The 19178-nt window shown below is 50.6% G+C and overlaps 1 protein-coding gene across 3 annotated transcripts in view; it reads right to left on the bottom strand.

Annotated features, from left to right (window-relative positions):
* Nucleotides 1-1532: 1532 nt before the first annotated feature.
* Nucleotides 1533-19178, bottom strand: part of PAPLN (papilin, proteoglycan like sulfated glycoprotein) — a 50009-nt gene continuing 32363 nt past the window's right edge. For 2 of the 3 annotated variants that reach the window (XM_077122965.1, XM_077122967.1), the window contains exons 15-27: nt 14342-14431; nt 13894-14149; nt 12902-13022; nt 12488-12602; nt 11230-11665; nt 10223-10360; nt 9973-10097; nt 9594-9747; nt 8910-9047; nt 8124-8251; nt 7899-8007; nt 5489-5655; nt 1533-2310 (exon numbers count right to left, since the gene is read on the bottom strand). In XM_077122965.1, coding sequence (XP_076979080.1) covers nt 2129-2310; nt 5489-5655; nt 7899-8007; nt 8124-8251; nt 8910-9047; nt 9594-9747; nt 9973-10097; nt 10223-10360; nt 11230-11665; nt 12488-12602; nt 12902-13022; nt 13894-14149; nt 14342-14431 — 2159 coding nt within the window. In that variant the 3' untranslated portion in view covers nt 1533-2128. Of the gene's footprint in view, nt 2311-5488; nt 5656-7434; nt 7477-7898; nt 8008-8123; nt 8252-8909; nt 9048-9593; nt 9748-9972; nt 10098-10222; nt 10361-11229; nt 11666-12487; nt 12603-12901; nt 13023-13893; nt 14150-14341; nt 14432-19178 lie in introns of those variants that run through there. The other variant, XM_077122966.1, reaches the window with a different exon arrangement.

Genomic DNA, 19178 nt, shown 5'->3' with positions numbered 1-19178 from the left:
GGTTAGCAAGAAATCCAATTGCCAGTTGCAGCCACTTGACCTCTGGTAGCAATGAGATCCCATCTCATTTTTACTTTTAAACGTTGGCCTTACAATCAAATGTAAGTTATATATATTTGTACTGATGAGAATTTATAATCTGCTTTAACAAAATAAATGTTCGTGGTAGAATCTTTTACCCATAAAGGGCTATTCTTTCCCCTTTTCTTTATTAGCAAATGTTTTCAATTTAGTTCCTTTTGGTCTTCCTCTTTCTCCATTCTGCTGCTGCAGGTCCCTGGTTTGGTGGCTAGAAAATCTTCTGAGACTACTGTATCCTTAAAAATTGGGCTTCAGGTGATCCTGAGCATATCTCCCAAATCAGATTTTCTTACTGCCCTGAACTGGACAGCATCATTCACATCAGCTGGGGGCTTGTTAGAACTATAGACTCTCAACCCCCAGCCCTCCTGATCAGAACCTTCATTTTAACAAAGCCCAGGTGATTTACATGCCCATTCAAGTCTGAGAAGCCCAGCGCTGGAGCAGTGACTGTTACTTAACCTTAACTATACATTGGAATTATCTGAGGTGCTTTTACAATCCTGTTCCCCACTCTACACCCCATACCAATTTAATCAAAATCTTTTGGGGGTAGAACCCCAGGCTCCCGCTATGCAAGAAAGTTCTACCTTTCTAGATCTGATCTAAAAACGGTCTAGAGTGATGTTTACTCTCACCTTAACCCACCATTCTGTGACTAGTTCTTAGTAGAGCTAGCTGCAAACAGCAAGCTAACTTCAGACTTACCTTCTGAACTGCGTACCCCAAAAGGCCAAATTCTGGTTAATTAAAGAAATTAGGTCCAAGAAGGTAGTCCTTATTTTCCAATTTCTACAGCAAAACCAGCCATGGTAAATGAAAGGGGATGATCCTCAGTATTTTTTTTTAAACAAAAAGAAAACAAACATTGCCTCTGCCCCTGGCCCATGTTTCCTTTGTTAAATGAGAGATTTGACTGAGAAATATTACTCACCCATGATGTAGTCTGTCTATTTTCCAACCAGTGTGCAGTAATAAAAATCACCTTTCAGGGCTTTAGTCCCTGTAATGCCCGCCTTTCCTGTGTCCAAGAAGAACTTTTGTTACTGGATCCTGCCAATCCTCTGGAAGACTTGTAAAAGGTTAAAGTGAAAAGGGACTTGGAAGTTCATTGAATTCAGGCCTCTTGTATTAGCAGTGAAGAACTGGAAGTTCAGAGAGGTGAATTCACCAGCTCAAGTCATTTCTGAAACTACTTCATCACATTGTCCTCCCCACTCCCGCCATTACTATCCCCATTCTGCTGATGCTACTTTTATTAGTAATCTGATTTATTTGGCAGCAAACATTTCGTTTCAAAGATTCCTGCTTACAGAGGAGAGCAGGCCCATCAGTTCTATGTAGGTTTGAGATGCTCCTCCACAAGCAGGTTCTGCAAGTTGACCTCAGAAAGAGGGCTTCAGGGCCCAGCTTCCCAATGAGAGTCTGGTGCCTCTCCAAGTATTTCATGCTCAGATAATGATGACAACTTCCGCTCTTTTATTCCAAATCCCTATACAAAGACTTTATATGCCCCTTGGCTGAGGCACTCACAAACATTCTACTGTTGACCCTATACACAGGATTTGAAGCTGGATGCTGCACCACCTGGATAAATGAGCGAGACTAGAGTGATGGGCCACAGATGACTTCAGGAAAATATTTAGTTCTATCCAAGAATACTGTCATGACACAACAGGTGTTAGCTGAAATCAGTATGTACCCAACCTTAATTCAAGGGAGAGCCCGGACAGCTTGCTTTAAAATGCAGCAAACTGGTTCTGTGTAACAAATTATAGAGGGAAGTTGTAAAGTAAAAATTATCCTTAACCAAACAGATTCTTCTTAGAAACTCAACAGCAGCCTTTGGTTACATGAGGGATACAAACACTACTAAGGATTACAAGGGGAGGCTGTTCTGGCTGCTGCTGAGGCTGACCACTTGGTAGGTTTTAAAAGTCTCCCCAGAAGATAACTCTGTTTGCCAGTCAGAGAGAAGAAGTCAAGAATCTGCCTTCCCTTCTCCCCAGCCCTATAAATTGTTTCACAGCTAGGAATGGAGCTGGAGCTAGCCTTCATCCCTACTGCCAGATGGGATGAAGTAAGGCTGGAAACGGGAACAGCTGGCACAGCAGAAGCTGGAGTAATACTCATTGCCACAAAGCTGGGCCTGCAGGATCAAGTCACAGTTGGCCAGCTCAGGCTGGTCGATGCACTCTCTGCTGGGGTCCCTTGGCTGGACAGCTGATGCTACAAAACAAAGAGAAGAGAGAAAGTGGAAGGAAGATCTATGTTTGCTAAAGCTCAGGAAGAATTTTATCACCTACCATTTCATTTTCACTTCCTTAAGAAGAAAAGAGCATAAATGCCATATTAAAAAAAAAAAAAACGAAAAACATGTTAGTCTGTAAACTTTTAACACCTGTGTATATACAAGCTATACAGGGATTGAAATTTCCACCCATTTGCTGACCTTGCTTCAGCATGCAATGGTTACCCCATTATTTTTACTTGCAGCCTCAGACCATTGCACAGACCATAGCAGACTCCTAATATTTGTTGGTGAAATATTAGACATCTCTTGAAATTAACGCCTAACCCTTACTATTGCAGCCTGAAGAGTTGAATAACAACTGCCTTGGCCTATGGATTGGAAGGAAGAGAGTATAGGGCCAACTCTAAGTAAAACTTTTGAGTTGGCAAAAGCTATCTCTTGTTCTCCCTTTCACTGCTGGTGTCCCCCAACCTTAAAAAAGTTTTGTATCCTCAATATCCCCACCTTATCAAAGCCACTTAGTTCCCCAATTTCTTCACTTCCCCCCCCCCCCCCCGAAAAAGTAAGGAGGATTTGGAGAGACTGTTAGGAAAATGGTCTGATTGATGATAGCTGTAACACTGAGAACACTGACCTTGAACCTCTGCCTCAGAATTCACCTGCAAGCTCTGGGAGCAACTGTATTTTATAAATCACTGTTAAGAATTTTCCTTGTGCTACTTCATCTTAGAACTAAAGGGGACTTATCTGGTTCTTTCCCTTTTCCTTCTGGCAGGGGGCCTTATGACTCGGCTTAGCTTTAGCCACAGCAGCACCTTCCCTAAAATCAAACCTCATGGGGCTCCCAGCAGAGGCTTACCTTCATCCTGTCCTTTTGTTCCCTCCCAAAATACAAGTGAAAGACTATCAGTGAATGACCTTTTTCGTGTTCAGTATAACAAGAGGACTAAGAGTACTAAGCTGTTAGTGTTCCCTCATCTGTAAAAGGGAGATATTAATAGCACCTATTTCACAGGGTTATTGCAGAAACCACATGAATTAAGCTTTGTCAAGTACTTAAAACCGTCTCTGGGGCTATAACCATGACCAAAATTCAAACGCTTAACTATGTACATTTTTGCCCACAACATGAGGCTGGACCACAGTGGGTGATCTTCTGTTTTACGTCTGTGCCTCACCCCAGTCTTTTAGGGAGAAAGGTTGAGAAGTTTCACAATAGAGCTATGTCCTTACCCCAGAGCATAACTAGCCCAAGGTCCCCCACCCTGACACTAATGCTGTAATTCCCACATGCCACCAAACCACAAAAAAGGCAAAATGAGGCAGCCTCAAGCTCAAAAGGCATAACGGGAGAGCAGGTATCTGTGGCCTAATTCATAGTTAAAGAGAGGAACTGGACATGTAGCTCAGGAAATTTCTAAAACTGTCAGTGCTCATCCAGCAGAGAGTAGCAAGCAGGCCTGACAGGCCATGAGTATCCTGACCAGGTGGCAGGTTAAGCTGCTATCAGACCAGTTTATTTGGCTACCACACATCATCAGGATCCCCAAGCAGACTTCATCATCAAGCAAGTTTCTGGTTATTAATGTAGTTTCCCGTGTAGATGTATATATAGCTAATCACAAACATGACTATCTGGGTCATCTTAACAGCTCTTTCTCATAGTAAATCTACACTCTGGTTTAGTCTCAAGTCTTGTGATTTTGTTTGTTATGTAGACAAGATCAAATTTGGGGGCATGATGGAAATAAAACATAGCCCCTGCAATATGGTGCTTTGGCCAAGGTAATGGTTTCATTCACTCATTCATTCACTCAATCACAAGTCTCTGAGCACCTCCTGAGTGCCAAGCACTAGTCTAGACTCAGGGGATGAGTCCCAATCACTACCTAAAGCAAGTCACAAATGAATCCTGCATGCCAGCACCACTCCCTAAGCAACGGTTCAGCCACCTCAGGTACTGGCAGTCTCTACCCTCAGCCTGAGATAGGGACAGCCAGGCATGACCCCTGAGCTCAACAGTGCTCCTGGTGCAGGGCTACAGTCCTGATCGGTGTGGCTGTCCAGGCAGACCCACCCAGGAAGGGTCCTGGCACCTCCCAGCCTGGCGTGCTCTCCCCCAAGGTTGCATCAGGTCCCATGAGAAGCAGCTGCTCAGCCAGGGCACTGCCAACTGTCAGTAATCTGGAGCTGAGGATACATGGGAAGCAGAGCTCCTTCTCGTTTCCCTCTGGCTTATTTGAACACTAAACTCTTAGGAGTTTGATCATTAAACCACAGCCTTTATATCGTCAATTCAGATAAGTAGTTATTTTCACATTTTAACATCTTTAATTGGCCTGCATCATAATTGATGGTGTCAGCATTATCATTTAATTGGCAGCATTTTTTCTTTGCAGTGCAAAAACAATGCATCTTACAATATGACATTTAGATTTTTTTAAATAGGATAATGACTCAGAAAAAGCAGGAGCTAGAAAACATACATCTATAATATACTGAATAATGTAAGTAAAATTCCATTTACTTCCTGGTATAATAGTTTAGTGGAAAGAACATTATATGGGGAGTCAAAAGACCTGGGGTCCAGTCCCAATGTGGTCACTAATTTGCTGTGGAAACAACATTTAAGCACTCTGGCTATCTGTCTCATTTGTAAAATAGTGATGATAATCCCTGCCCTTTCCCTCTCTGGGTTATACCATCAAATAGCTATAAAGGTACTTTTCAATCATAGGTCTATTTGCCATCCTGTTTGGAAAGTACAGATTTTAATGGTCTGCCTTAAGTATAAGGAAATTCCAGTCAATCATATTTCTCGAAATAAAATCAGTAAGTCTAAATGATGGTACATAGCATCTATTGAGCATTTAGGCACCCAGCATGAGCATGATTTCTTTTATCCTCATTGCAACCCTATAAGGTAGTGAAGTAAGCCCACTGAACAGATGAGCAAAGTAAGACTCAGGAAAGCTTAGCCCCTGGAACTCAAGTCACACTTGAGTAACTGACAGAATGAGCCAGGATTGGAACTACAGTCCCTGAAACAACAGAGCCTGCACTCTTCCACAACACATAGCCACTCTAGAGAATAAGCAAATCCTCTGGAAACTGCACCCCCACCCCCCACCCGAGTAGGCAGGCTCCTCTTACCCGGTGAGACCACCTTCACTTCAGTGCTGCGGCTGACTGCCTGGGTCCTGTGGTAGGCGCTGCACGTATAGAAGCCCTCGTCCCTGGGCCGCGAGTTGTGGATCAGCAGCGTGCCGTCTGGGGACTGGTGCACACGGTGGCCATCTGCCCGCACTGGCAGCCCATTTCTGGGGGGAAGGGCACATGAAGGGCTGTCAAGGGCCTCAGGCCAGGAAACAGAGGGAGGGGGTGATCAAAGGCCATTCCAGAGCCAATGGCTGCCTCCTCTTGAGGGCAAACAGCAGATGACCCTCAAGGAAGAGATGGGACAGCATACCAAAAAGATACCAGAATATTAACAAAGGAAAATCACACACAAATTAAGTGAACTCACACCATCTAAGCACACTGATCCAAGTTGTGATAAATTTGCTTCTTATCCACAAAGGAATCTCACTCTCTCTTTTCATCAACAGAATCTTTTCAGCAGCTGTTAGGTACCAGGTTCAGTACTAGAAGAACAGACATAAGAACTCCCTGCCTCCAAGGCCCCGGGGTGGGGGTGCAGGTGATCAGAGGAGCCTTCCCTAAGGAAGACCTGACCTGAGGATGAGGAGCAGCTGCCTGATAAGGGAGTGAGAACAGGGGTCTTCAAGGAACTTGAAAGGACATAGCCAGAGTAAAGAGTGTTAGCAAAGGAAGAAATGTACACAATGAAGCTGGAGAGAGGAGGAGCCAGGCAGTACTTGGACTCTGAGTTTGGACTGGGTCCTGAGGATAGCAGGGGGTTGATACTGAGCAAGGACTGCCATGATGTGAGTGGCACCCAAAAAAGCTCGCTGACGGCAGTGTGCACAGGGGAGGCAAGTCTGGAAGCAGAGGCCAGGGAAGTGGCTGCTGAAATGCAGCTCCAGGGAAGAAGATAATGACACTGGCAGTAAAATGAGGGGACTCAGATAAATAAATGTTGGATGTGGGAGATAGGTGAGCAGAGGATATCCAGGATGACAAGGAGGTCTATAGCTTGGGTTATGGTGTAATAATGGTGCCCCTCCAACATGGGGAAATCCAAGGTGAATATGGGGTGAAATTATTTTCCACCATTTTGAATTTGGGGTGTCTGTGAGATACCAGGAGGCAAAGGATTTGATTTCTGGAGCTCGAGAGAGTCTGGAGCCCAGGCAGTGGGTCATCGTTGGGTGGTCCTGAAAACTGTGTGTCTACAAGGTTGCCCAAAGCAGAGTTATAGAATGAGACAAACCTAGGGCCGTGGACAGAATGTTGATACACAACATCTAAGGGATAGGTATAAGACAAGCCAGCCAGGAAAACGGAGAAGCAGCAGCCCAAAAAGCAAGAGGGATCATCAGACAGTATCTCAGGAACCAAGGGAAGAAGATTCCAAAGGCAGCAAGGGGTGAGCGACGTCATTGCAGAACAAGAGCAGCAGAAGTAAGGACAGACGTGGCCAGGGCGGGTGAAAAAAGGGCAGGATCTGCAGGAGCATACAGGGTTGAAGGAAGGCATTTTTATTTTTGTTTTGTTTTAAAGAGGGGAGTCCTGAGCACATTTACTGCTAGGAAGATCCAGGAGAGGCAAAGTCAAAGAAACAGGCCAGATGAAATCATCAGAGCCAGATCTTGATCAGAGGAGGGCTGGACTCAAGAGCACCAGCCGAAAAATCTACAGAGACTCCCCACTGCCTTCAAAATAAAGCCTGGGCTCTCCCCTGGCATCGAGACCACACAGAGACAGTGGCCTCTCCAACTACAGTGGGCAGCCCCTGCCCCTCCTGGCATGATCTCTCAACCATCCGTCTTCTTGCTGCTCTCTCCACCAGGAACATCCTTCCCCCCAGTCTTCAGTCTTCACTGAGGCCTGCCAAGGCACCTCTCTGACCAACACTTTCTTGACTCCTCAAAACCAACAGCAGCCTCAGAACTTCTCTGAGCACAGATGACACTTACGGCAGACCTCATCTGGCACTCCTGAGACACTGGACCATCCATCTGGGGTAAAAGAACATTGAAGTCCCTCTACTTGAGTGATGCCCAGTAGATTATAATCTGGGGGGGTATTTTACCCCTAGGGGACCCTTGGGGTATGTCTGGAAACATTTTTGGTTGTCAGGACTTGGAGGGGAGTGCTGCTGGCATCTAGTGGGGACAGGCCCTGGATACTGCTAGACATCCTACAACGGACTACACATCCCCCTCAATAAAAAATTATTGGGCCCAAAATATCAATAGTGCCAAGGCTGAGAAACCCTGATGTAGCCCAACCAGAGGAGCACAGAGAGGTCCTATAAGACTTCAGAGATCCGATAAGTGCTGCAGCCCCCTCCCCAGCACCAGGCCTGGAGGCAGGCGTGGAAGAATGGAGGGTGGGGACAGTGGTGACAGTGACATCCCTGCATGGAACAGAGCCTTACCTGGACCATCTGATGTTCACGCTTTCTCCTGCCACCACACACTGCAGCCTGGCCGTGTCACCCTCCGGCACTGTCACGGTAGGGGGCAACCCTGTGATTTTCAACTCCCCTGGGCACAAGGAGGATGCACTGTGAGCCAAGACACCGATTCTGCCCCAGCCCAGGCCCCTGGCTGAAAGGCCGCTGGCCGCACTTGGCCCCCTCTGCTCAGGGCTGCAACTTTACCCAGAACTCTGATCTGAACCCATCGCTGGTCTTGGTCCTGCCCGTTGAAAGCGATGCAGGCATAGAAGCCACCATCTTCCACAACCACACGGCTGATGACCAGAGAGCCGTCAGGCTGCAGCTGGTGTCTACGGACCAAGCATCATCAGCTGGCACCTGCTCAAGGGGGCAAGGGCAGGGGCAGGGAAGCGAGGACAGGGTCTCCCTCTCCCTGGTGAGTCTAAGAAGCCCCTCCCTTTCCAGGGGTCTGGCCAAAGGGCCTGCCTACCATAAGCCATTACATCTTCCAGCTGCCAACACTTTAATTTACTGATAGAAAATAATTCTAGCTTGGGTTATATTCATTTAGTAGCCTCAAATCCTGGTTCTATCACTTATGAGCTGTGTGATGGTAAGCCTACTTTCTAGTGTAAAATGGAATAAAAATAGCACCTCCCTAAAGGTGGCTATTATACAGACCGTGTGCTAGAGGAGATGCCTCACACTCAGTACTCAGCTCAGTAAATGTTAGCAACTGTGACTGCAGCCAGAAATGTGTTCTGACTCCAATTCCTCCCTCACCATGAGCTCTGTTGGCAGGCCTACTCCTCCTGTCCCCAGCCACACTCTGCCCAGCAGCTCCATCTCTCACTCGCCCCCAGGGTCCTGCTCAGGGTTGTCCAGCGGTGATGGCCTGGCAGATGCCCCTGCCTCCCGACCCAGCAGCCTTCACAGGAGAGGGTGGGGCTGGGCTGCCTCTGCTGTGCAGGAGGCAGAAGAGGAGGGAGGGAGGGGAACTGAGTAAACCTGGGAGAAGAGAGGAGCTGCCCGTCTTTCTGCCACTGGATGGCCGGGGGCGGGGAGCCTTCTGCCCGGCAGGTCAACTGGAGCCGCTGGCCTGGCCTGGCGTCCACCACCACAGGCTGGTTGCGGTCCAAATGCAGCCTGGCAAAGAATTAGCCCATGGCCCGTCCGCGCCCTTGCTGCCACCTCCCTCCACTCCCATCCAGATTCATCTTCCTAAAAGCACCCTTTCTTTCAAGTTAAGACTCCGGCCAGGACTATCATGAATAAAGGCTAAAAGTCCCCGCCCGGCTTTCTCACCCCACCCCCCTCGCTTCCCTGGACCGGACACACAGCCCCCAGCGCCTGGTCTGTTCCGTTTCCGTCCTGCACGCTTGCCACAGGCCCTCAACTCAGGCACCCTCCCCAGCCCTGTGCATCCCCTCTGCAAACAGCTCATTCTTCAAGCCTCTGGCTCCTCTGGGCTAAGGAGTCCCGGGCCAAGGAAAGCACCCTTCCCAGCTGCCAGAGCCCGAGGTCGGGAGCCCCGTCTTTTCCTCCTCTAAGTCCTCCCCTTGCAGAGCACAGGACCCGGCTAGCGAGGCTGCCACACTCACACTTTCCTCCCTCCAGCCCACCGAGGCCTCCATCGACCTGACCCTCAGGGAAGGCAGGGCTGAGGGCAGGAGGGCAACGCCAGGCTGTTACCTGGTCGTGGGCTGTGGGCGTGAGGAGGCGGCGGCCCCCAGGCCCCCAGCATCCTCCCCGAGGCTGGAGTCCCCACGCCTGTGACCCGGGGCTGGGTCTCTGGTATGAGTGACGTGCCTTAGCTCGGCCTCAGACAGCACAGCCCCGTCACTCCCTGTCACAAGGTGGGGAGAAGCGAGGGGTAAGCTGTGGGGAGCCCCTGCAGAGGGAAGGTTGGGCTGGGAGGCCAGCAGGCACATGTGAAAGGAAGAGGGTCACCAGGAGGCCCAAAGAAGCCCCCTAGGCCCTTCCATGGGGGGCAGCCCTGGCCGGGGCCTCCCACCCATCCCTCCCCTCTGGGGCCCAGGAGAACCCTGTGGGGACGGGTGGGGGCGGGGACCTGTGATGTGAAGCCGGATCATCTGGGAGTCACGGCCTGGCCTGGTGCTGCCGCAGCTATAGGTGCCAGCGTCTTCTGCCCGCAGGGGGCTGATGACCAGGGAGCCGTCAGGCTGCAGTCTGTGCCTGGGGGGTGGGGGTGGGGGTGGGGGCTGAGCCTTGGTCCTTGCTCAGGTCCCAGTGCATCCTAGAGGAGGCCACCAACAGGGCCCGCCTGCCCTCCCGTCCCAGGGGAGGGCTGCCATGTGCACCTGTCAGAGGAGATGGGCCAGCCTTCTTTGTGCCACCCAGCATGGGCATCTGGGGAGCTGTCATCCGGGCAGAAGAGCCGCACCTGCTGCCCCAGGGCAGCCTGCACCAGGGAGGGCTCCGGGCCGGCCAAGCTAAGCCTGGAAGGCTGGGAGGTGAGGTTCTGCCTCCTGGCATGAGAGCCAAGGCCAGGGGACCCCCCTCCCCAGTGTGTCCCACCACCAGTGGCTCACGACCATCCCATCATGGGTATTCACAGCGACCCGAGGATCCCCAGAGGGCCAAGCTCCAGAAGCCGGTGGACCAGGAGTCTGTCCCCAACTCTCACCAACCCCCCACCCACCCCCAGGCGCTGCAACCCCAACCCAGCCCATTAGCCCTGCTCTTGTACTACCAACGGGAGGGGGAAAGCCCAGGCTACCTGAGACTCTAACCATGTACTCAACCCCTTAAGGTGTTTTGCTTTTTTGGGGGGGCTGCATGGTCTGGGAATCAAACCCAGGTCTTCCACACGCAAGGCGAGCATTCTACCACTGAACCACCTGTGCATGCTGACCCCTTAAAGTTTGTCTCCTAATTTTGTTTTTAGTCTTCCCAAATCCGTCATTAACATGACACAGTCCCAAGAGTAATAACTAACGCAACTCACACACCAAACCTAAGAGATGGTTTGAGATGCAAGAGATGACACCACTCCTTTACAGATAAAGATACGGGGGCCCGGAGAAGCTGGGTGACTTGCTGAAGGTCAGGAAACCTGCCAGCTTCTCCAGTTAGAGGCCCCAGGGTGTCCTGGCAAGATCTGGTGGGGAGTCCAGGCACCCCATCCACAGACTGCCTGACCTGTGGCAGCCTGTCTCAGAAGCCTCTGCTCCCCCCTCTGTGGAATGAAGGTGACAGAGCCCATGGGGAGGAGAAGAGACTACAGAGGGGAGGGAGGACCTGCTGACCTCAGGGCCTTCGCCAGAACTGGCCCAGCCCCTAGCCTACCTGGGGGAGGGGTCCTCACCTGTAGTAGGAGCTGCGGGAGGGTGGCACCGGCTGCCCCGCTTCTCCCCCCAGTGCAGGGCCACTGGCCCCAAGCCGTCCCGCCAAGGCCGGGTTGTGGTGGGCCTCTCTCGGCCGGGGCTCCGGATCTGGCCCCCAGAGACCACTCGAAGGCAAAGGTCTCCTCTGGCCCATGGCCCCCTGCCAGCTCCCACCGCTGCCGCCTTCTCTGTGGGTGCTCTGGCCAGAGGCTCCAAGCTCGGAGTGGCGGGACCCCTGCTGGGCCCCCGTGCAGCTGCCCATGCACTCCTCCTCGGAGGCAAAGTTATTGGCATTGCCATGGCAGCCGCCATACCAGAAGCGGTTACACCGGCCCACCGAGGCGACGAAGTACCAGCGGGCGGCCCAGTCTGTGCAGGAGCCGTGGGCACTGGGTAGCAGGCACCGCACGGGGTAGGCTAGGGGACGGCGGTGAGACGCAGGTCACGAGGTGCAGAGCCCTGCCGAGGGGTCCCCACTACTCCTCATGCCCAGACCGGCCACGGCAGCCTCAGAACCATCCCCATCCACCTCCCTGGGGTGGGCAGGGCCCTGAGTGCCCTGAGGTGCCCCCACATGCCCTTTCCCTTCACCCGGCACGAACCCCCAGGCCTGGAGGACATACCCCAAAGGTGCTCAACTCACAGTGAGAGCTGAGCCCCTGGGTTCCGGGGACTCTGCACAAAGATGCCCAGCAAGGGGCCTGCCTCTGCGCCACCCCCCAGCCCCCCATTCCAACAGCCCGCCCCCAACACAGCGGCACAGCCTGCACGCTCAGACGGGCCATGCCGGATCCCCAGCCCAGCCCCCTGCAGGCCCACTCTGGTCTCTGGCAGCCGCACCCATGCACCTGAGCTCCAGCCCCAAGACCACCCCAGAGCCCTCCTCCAGGATCAGCCCCCACTGCCCACCCAACACCCCAGGCAAGGCCAGCAGCCCCTCCCCATCCTGGCACTGGCCACCCTGCACTGTCTCTGTCTCTGGAGAAGCTGAGCTCCCAGGGTAGGACAGAACTGCCTTCTCCTTGGGACCCCAACCCGCCACCCCTCTCGACTCCCACAGCAGCCACAAGGCTTCAAGGGTCAGCTGCTGGATACAGAGCCATCAGGCACCATGCTCTGGCCTGGCACCAAACAGGCGCTCAACAAATGCTTGTGGGGCTAGTGACGGCATAACTGAGGTAGGAGCTTGGTTCTGGGAGGGGGTGGGGGCCAGGAAGGATGGGGAGGGGCAGCACTCACAGTAGCCGGGCTGGCCCACACAGCCTTCCCCGAGGGGACCTGCCGCAGAGGACACGTCGTCATAGCAACAGCCGAACTGGGAGCCCCGGCACTCACTGGGCAGGTTCTGCTGGGCCTGGGGAGGAAACCCGAGACTGAGAAGCCGGGTCAGGGCTCTTGGGGGGTGGGGGGTGGGGCGGGCTGGGAGGCGGACTGAGTGGTGGTGGCAGGAAGAGGGACCGAACAGGGAGCCCATGGTGCAAGGCTCCAATCCCAGGGAGAGCCGAGACCCGGGGCTTGCTTGCTGAACTTCCCACCCTGAAGCCCTGTGCCCTCAAGGGGCTTCCCTCCTGCCAGGTCAAAGATCTGAGGTCACGGTGGCATTGGGCAGGCCCCGGCCCGAACCCCTCCTGCTCACACGAATCGGACACTTACTGAGGAAGCCCCAGCACTCGTTCTGGGCCTGCTCCCGCTGCTGTCGCTGCCAGGAGCCCTTGCACAGCCAGCCTGATGGGGCCCCTCGGCCACAGACACCCCGTCAGCGCAGCACCCGTACCTGGGCACACGGAACATGGAGCCCTCCCCTCGCAGCCCTGCCCCGAACCCCACCCTTCCGAAGACCCTCGCACCAGTGCCTACAGCACCCCAGGACCCAGCTCAGAAGCTCCCTGGGGATCCGGGCAGGAGAGGGGTCTGGCCGGGGCACATCCCGGCTGGGGCAGGCATGGCTTCTTTCGTGAGCCCCAGTCTCCACCCATGTCCGCCAGCCAGGGTGACAGCCAGCTGTGCCTGCCCCTATATCGGGTGCCTAGGACATTTTTACAAAAAGGCAGACAGGGGAGAAGTGACAGGGAAGGGGGTCCAAAGGAACCCCCATTTGTTTCACCTCCACCAACCAGGTGTGGGGAAGGAAAGTGAAAGAAGGAATGCATCGGTGCTCCTTTGGTGTGCCATGCACCGTGAGATGCTGCTTCATCTCAGCTGGCAGGGGAGAGCTGAGCTGGGAAGCACCTGCAGGGAGTTGGCACCTCGTCCAGCCCCCCGGAGGGGGACACAAGTGGGAGGCTGGAGGGCAGCCGGCAGCCATGGGAAGGAGGGAGGGGAACGGAACAGCCCCTCTCGACGAGGCCGGACTGGGTGCAATTGGTGGGTGGGCCGGCCGTGGTCCAACATCCCTGAGCTCTCACTGAGGCCTCAGGAGACACCACAGCAGGCTGACTCCCCCGGAGAAGGCAGGATTTTTATCCCCACTCGGCACAGGAGGAAACACAGAGAGAGGGGACAGAGGGCTCAAGACCACATCATTAGGGCTGCTCAGAACTAAAACTCCAAGTCCTGCTCCCGGGCTCTGCAAACCCACCAGCCCCCTCCCTTGTTGTGAGCGAACACTGCACTGCTGATGGGGTCAGGCTGTCGCCCGCACCTACCTGCTCTGCCGGCACGAGGCCCCCGGGCAGCCCTGCCACTGTGGCCCGAGAGATGCGGTGTGGCCGTCAGGGCAGCACCCGTGGGGGCTGTGTCTGCAGTCAGGGGTCCCCGAGCCAGGCCGCAGGGGCTGCCACTGGGGGGACTGCTGCAGAGACGGGGCTGGGCCCGCGGCTGACAAATGGGGGTCCTGGTCTCCTCTGGAGATGCCCTGGGCTGAGGAGTGCTCCTGGGGTGCCCACCCCTGGTCTCTGGCGTCTAGAAAGAGGAGGAACCACGTGACTCCTCACCCCTCCATCTGTCCACATCGGACCCCTCTCTCTCCATCCCCCCAAGACCACTCTCCCCCAATTCATCAGTGGTCCCCAACCCTGACCTCCATCACGGGGCACCAGCCACTCAGATGCACAGACAAGAGGTGGCGGTTTGGGGGGCCGCGGCCAGGTTTACCTGAGGCAGGGGACTCCCGAGGGCCCAAAGACACCCAGGGGTTTCTGGGGCTGGCGGGGAAGCCCGGCACATCCTGCGCCCAGGGGACGTCTGCGGGGAGCCAGGTGGGGAGGAGGAGAGGAGTAAGAGGACAGCCCTGGCCAGCAGTGCCCCCCACCCCCACGGCTCCCCCTGCCCACAGGCCCCGGAACCCAGGACAGCAGAAGTGAACAAATGAGCAGGATGCGACTTCATGAAAACTCCTTTCTCATGTTTTAAGAGACTCTATGATTGTACAGAAAATGACGATGTTACATCTTCAGCAAAATAGATATAAAATGAGCATAATTGAGATGTGGTCAAGATGGCAGCTTAGCAATGTGTCTGTTTTAGTTCAGCCTCCAGAACAACTACTAAATAACCAGAAACAGTACAGAACAGATCCTGGAGCCACATCAGTGACCAGACACACAGCGTACCCAAGTCTGGACCAGCTGGACCAACTGCAAGCCTCCCCAGAACTGTGAGTCCCCCAAGCTGCCGCAGCTGGTGCCCCTCCCCCAAAGGCTGCTTCCCAGAGGGGAAAGGAAAGAGACTTTACAGCAGCAGGGGCTGAGCCCAACCAAATGCCAATTGTGGAATTAATTAACAAATTCTGACTACTAAAAATAAACCTGGTCAAAGCAGAGGTTGCTCATTGGGCTAACGGAAAAAGAAAAAAAGGAAAGAAACAGAGGTTTTTGTGGCTGCATTTCTACAAGGGCTTGACTGCCTCTGGATTCAGCAGCAGGACTTTTCAGGCTGCAACTGCCCCGGGCATAGGCAGCAACAAGCTCCTTTCAGGCAGGGCTTATCTCGAGCTATGCCTTCCCCAAGGGAGGGGTGAAGCCCAACTCAGGTGGAATCCCTCCCTCAAGGAATTCAAACCCCAGGGCTTAGTAATTTGAAGACATTAAAACCAGCCTACAACCTCTCCTCTGTCTCCACCATGCCCAAAGCAGGGAGAGTCTTCCAAAGTTAAAGGTGCTACATCATTTTATGCTGGTGGGACCTGCAGGCAGACAAGCGCCACATACTGGGAAGGATAAAAAAAAAAAAAAAAGAGCCCAGAGACTTCATAGGAAAGTCTTTTAACTTGCTGGGTCTCACCCTAAGGGAAAACTGACGCAGGTGACTCCTTCCCCCTGATAGGAGGCCAGTTTAGTCTGGAAAACCCAACTGGAATCTATAATACCTACGTAAATCCTCCTAAGGGTGGGAGGAAAGGGCACCATACAAGCAGGGCAAAAAACAAGAAAACAAGAACCAAAAAATTCTCCTCTGTTAAACAAAACCTAAGCTAGAGGTCCAGAATAAGCTGAACCGAATGTCAAAGAACAGACAGACAACAAATTCATCCAGCAAGAAAACCCTAGGTAAGAGAAGTGAAAGCAATCTCCAGAATAAACTAATTAAGGTAATTAAATGTCTAGACGCCAGCAAAGAATAACAAATCACATCAGGAAAATGGAAGATATGGCCCAGTCAAAGGAACAAACCAAGAGTTCAAATGAGATACAAGAGCTGAAACAATTAATTCAGAATATACGAACAGACATGGAAAACCTCATCAAAAACCAAATCAATGAATTGAGGGAGGATATGAAGAAGGCAAGGAATGAACTTGCCAAAAGAAGAAATCGAAAATCTGAAAAAACAAATCACAGAACTCATGGGAATGAAAGGCACAGTAGAAGAGATGAAAAAAACAATGGAAACCTACAATGGTAGATTTCAAGAGACAGAGGATAGGATTAGTGAACTGGAGGACAGAACATCTGAAATCTGACAAGAAACAGAAACTATAGGAGAAAAAATGGAAAAATATGAGCAGGGACTCAGGGAATTGAGTGATAATATGAAGTGCACGAATATACGTGTTGTGGGTGTCCCAGAAGGAGAAGAGAAAGGAAAAGGAGGAGAAAAACTAATGGAGGAAATTACCACTGAAAATTTCCCAACTCTTATGAAAAACTTAAAATTACAGATCCAAGAAGTGCAGTGTACCCCAAAGAGAATAAATCCAAATAGACGTACTCCAAGACACTTACTATCAGAAAGTCAGAGATCAAAGAGAAAGAGAGGATCTTGAAAGCAGCAAGAGAAAAGCAATCCATCACATACAAGGGAACCCCAATGAGACTAAGCGTAGATTTCTCAGCAGAAACCATGGAGGTGAGAAGACAGTGGGATGATATTTTTTTAATTACTAAAAGAGAAAAACTGCCAACCAAGAATTCTATACCCAGCAAAATTGTCCTTCAAAAATGAGGGATAAATTAAAACATTTTCAGACAAGAAATCACTGAGAGAATTTGTGACCAAGAGACCAGCTCTTCAGGAAATACTAAAGGGAGCACTGGAGACAGATACGAAAACACAAAACAAAGAGGTGTGGAGAAGAGAGTAGAAAGAAGGAAAATTAGATATGACATATAAATTCCAAAAGGCAAAATAGTAGAAGAAAGTACTACCCGTACAGTAATAACACTAAAAGTTAATGGATTGAACTCCCCAATCCAAAGACATAGACTGGAAGAATGGATTTTAAAACAGGATCCTTCTATATCCTGTCTACAGGAAACACATCCAAGACCCAAGATAAACATAGGTTGAAAGTGAAAGGTTGGGAAAAGATATTTCATGCAAATAACAACCAGAAAAGAGCAGGAGTAGCTATAATAATATCCAACAAATTAGACTTCAAATGTAAAACACTTAAAAGAGACAAAGAAGGATACTATGTACTCATAAAAGGAACAATTCAGCATGAAGACATAACAATCATAAATATTTATGCAATGAACCAGAATGCTCCAAAATACATGTGCCAAACACTGCAAACACTGAAAAGAGAAATAGACACACCCACCATAATAGTTGGAGACTTCAATTCCACACTCTCATCAATGGACAGAACATCTTAGACAGAGGATCAATAAACAAACAGAGAATTTGAATATTATAATAAATGAGCTAGACTTAACAGACATTTATAGGACATTATACCCCACAACAGCAAGATACACATTTTTCTTAAGTGCTCATGGATCATTCTCAAAGACAGACAATATGCTGGGTCACAAAGCAAGTCTCAATAAATTTAAAAAGATTGAAATCATACACAACACTTTCTCAGATCATAAAGGAATGAAGTTGGAAATCAATAATAGGCAAAGCGCCAGAAAATTCACAAATATGTGGAGGCTCAACAACACACTCTTCAACAACCAGTGGGTCAAGGAAGAAATTACAAGAGAAATCAGTAAATATCTCAAGGCAAATGAAAATGAAAACACAACATACCAAAACTTATGGGACGCAGCAAAGGCAGTGCTAAGAGGGAAATTTATTGCCCTAAATGCCTATATCAAAAAAGAAGAAAGGGCAAAAATACAGGAATTAACTGTCCACTTGGAAGAACTGGAGAAAGAACAGCAAACTAACCTCAAAGCAAGCAAAAGGAAAGAAATAACAAAGATTAGAGCAGAAATAAATAAAATTGAGAACATGAAAACAGTTGAGAAAATCAATAAAACCAGAAGCTGGTTCTATGAGAAAATCAATAAGACTGATGGACTCTTAGGAAGACTGACATAAAGAAGAGAGAGGATGCAAGTAAATAAGATCAGAAATGGAAGAAAAGACATAACCACTGACCCCACAGAAATAAAGGAAATAATGCCAGAATACTATGAACAACTTTATGTTAATAAATACAATAATGTAGATGAAATGGATAAATTTCTAGAAAGGCATGAAAAATCAACACTAACTCAAGAAGAATTAGACAACCTCAACAAACCAATCACAAGTAAAGAAACTGAATCAGTCATTAAGAAGCTCCCCAAGACTTCCGGAGAAGATGGCGGCTTAGTAAGACGCACGGATCTTAGTTCCTCCTCCAGAGAAGCAACTAAAGAAACAGAAACAATACAAAACAGCTCCCGGAGCCACGACAGAGACCAAAAAGACAGTGTACCCCATTCTGGAACGGCTGAACAGGCAGGGAGAATCCGCTGCGGTGAGATACCCGAGGGGCGCGTGTTTTCCCGGCCGGGGCGGCTGGCGACTGGGGTCCCCTCCACGCACGTGGCTCCCTGGTCTGACTGGGAACGTTGGATAGCGGGGCCATCCCGCCACGCTTGGCGTCTCGGGCCAGCTGGGAAATTTGGACCGGCACTCCCCCAAGCCACATAGGCCGGCGACACCCCCCTCCACGCGCGGTTTCCCGGACGGACTGTGAGATTCAGATTGGCAATTTAAAGGAGACGCAGCATCTTTTACTGGTGGGCCTCGCAGACAGACGAGCGCCACCTACTGGGCAGGAAAAGAAAAACAGAGCCCAGAGATTTCACAGGAAAACCTTTCAACCAGCTGGGTCCCACACCCAGGGAAATCTGATCAAATGCCCAGACACCAGCAGAAAATAATGGATGACGCTCAGAAAATTCAAGATATGGCCCAGTCAAAGGAACAAACCAATAGTTCAAATGAGATACAGGAGCTGAGACAACTAATGCTGAATATACGAACAGAAATGGAAAAACTCTTCAAAAACCAAATCAATAAATTGAGGGAGGACATGAAGAAGACATGGGCTGAACAAAAAGAAGAAATAGAAAATCTGAAAAAACAAATCACAGAACTTATGGGAGTGAAGGACAAAGAAGAAAAAATGGAAAAAACAATGGATACCTACAATGGTAGATCTAAAGAGACAGAAGCTACAATTAGTGAACTGGAGGATGGAACATCTGAATTCCAAAAAGAAACAGAAACTATAGGGAAAAGAATGGAAAAACTTGAGCAGGGGATC

Source organism: Tamandua tetradactyla, chromosome 12, assembly GCF_023851605.1.
Source record: "Tamandua tetradactyla isolate mTamTet1 chromosome 12, mTamTet1.pri, whole genome shotgun sequence".
NCBI lineage: Eukaryota > Metazoa > Chordata > Mammalia > Pilosa > Myrmecophagidae > Tamandua > Tamandua tetradactyla.
This window is presented reverse-complemented; position numbering and strand designations above follow the sequence as displayed.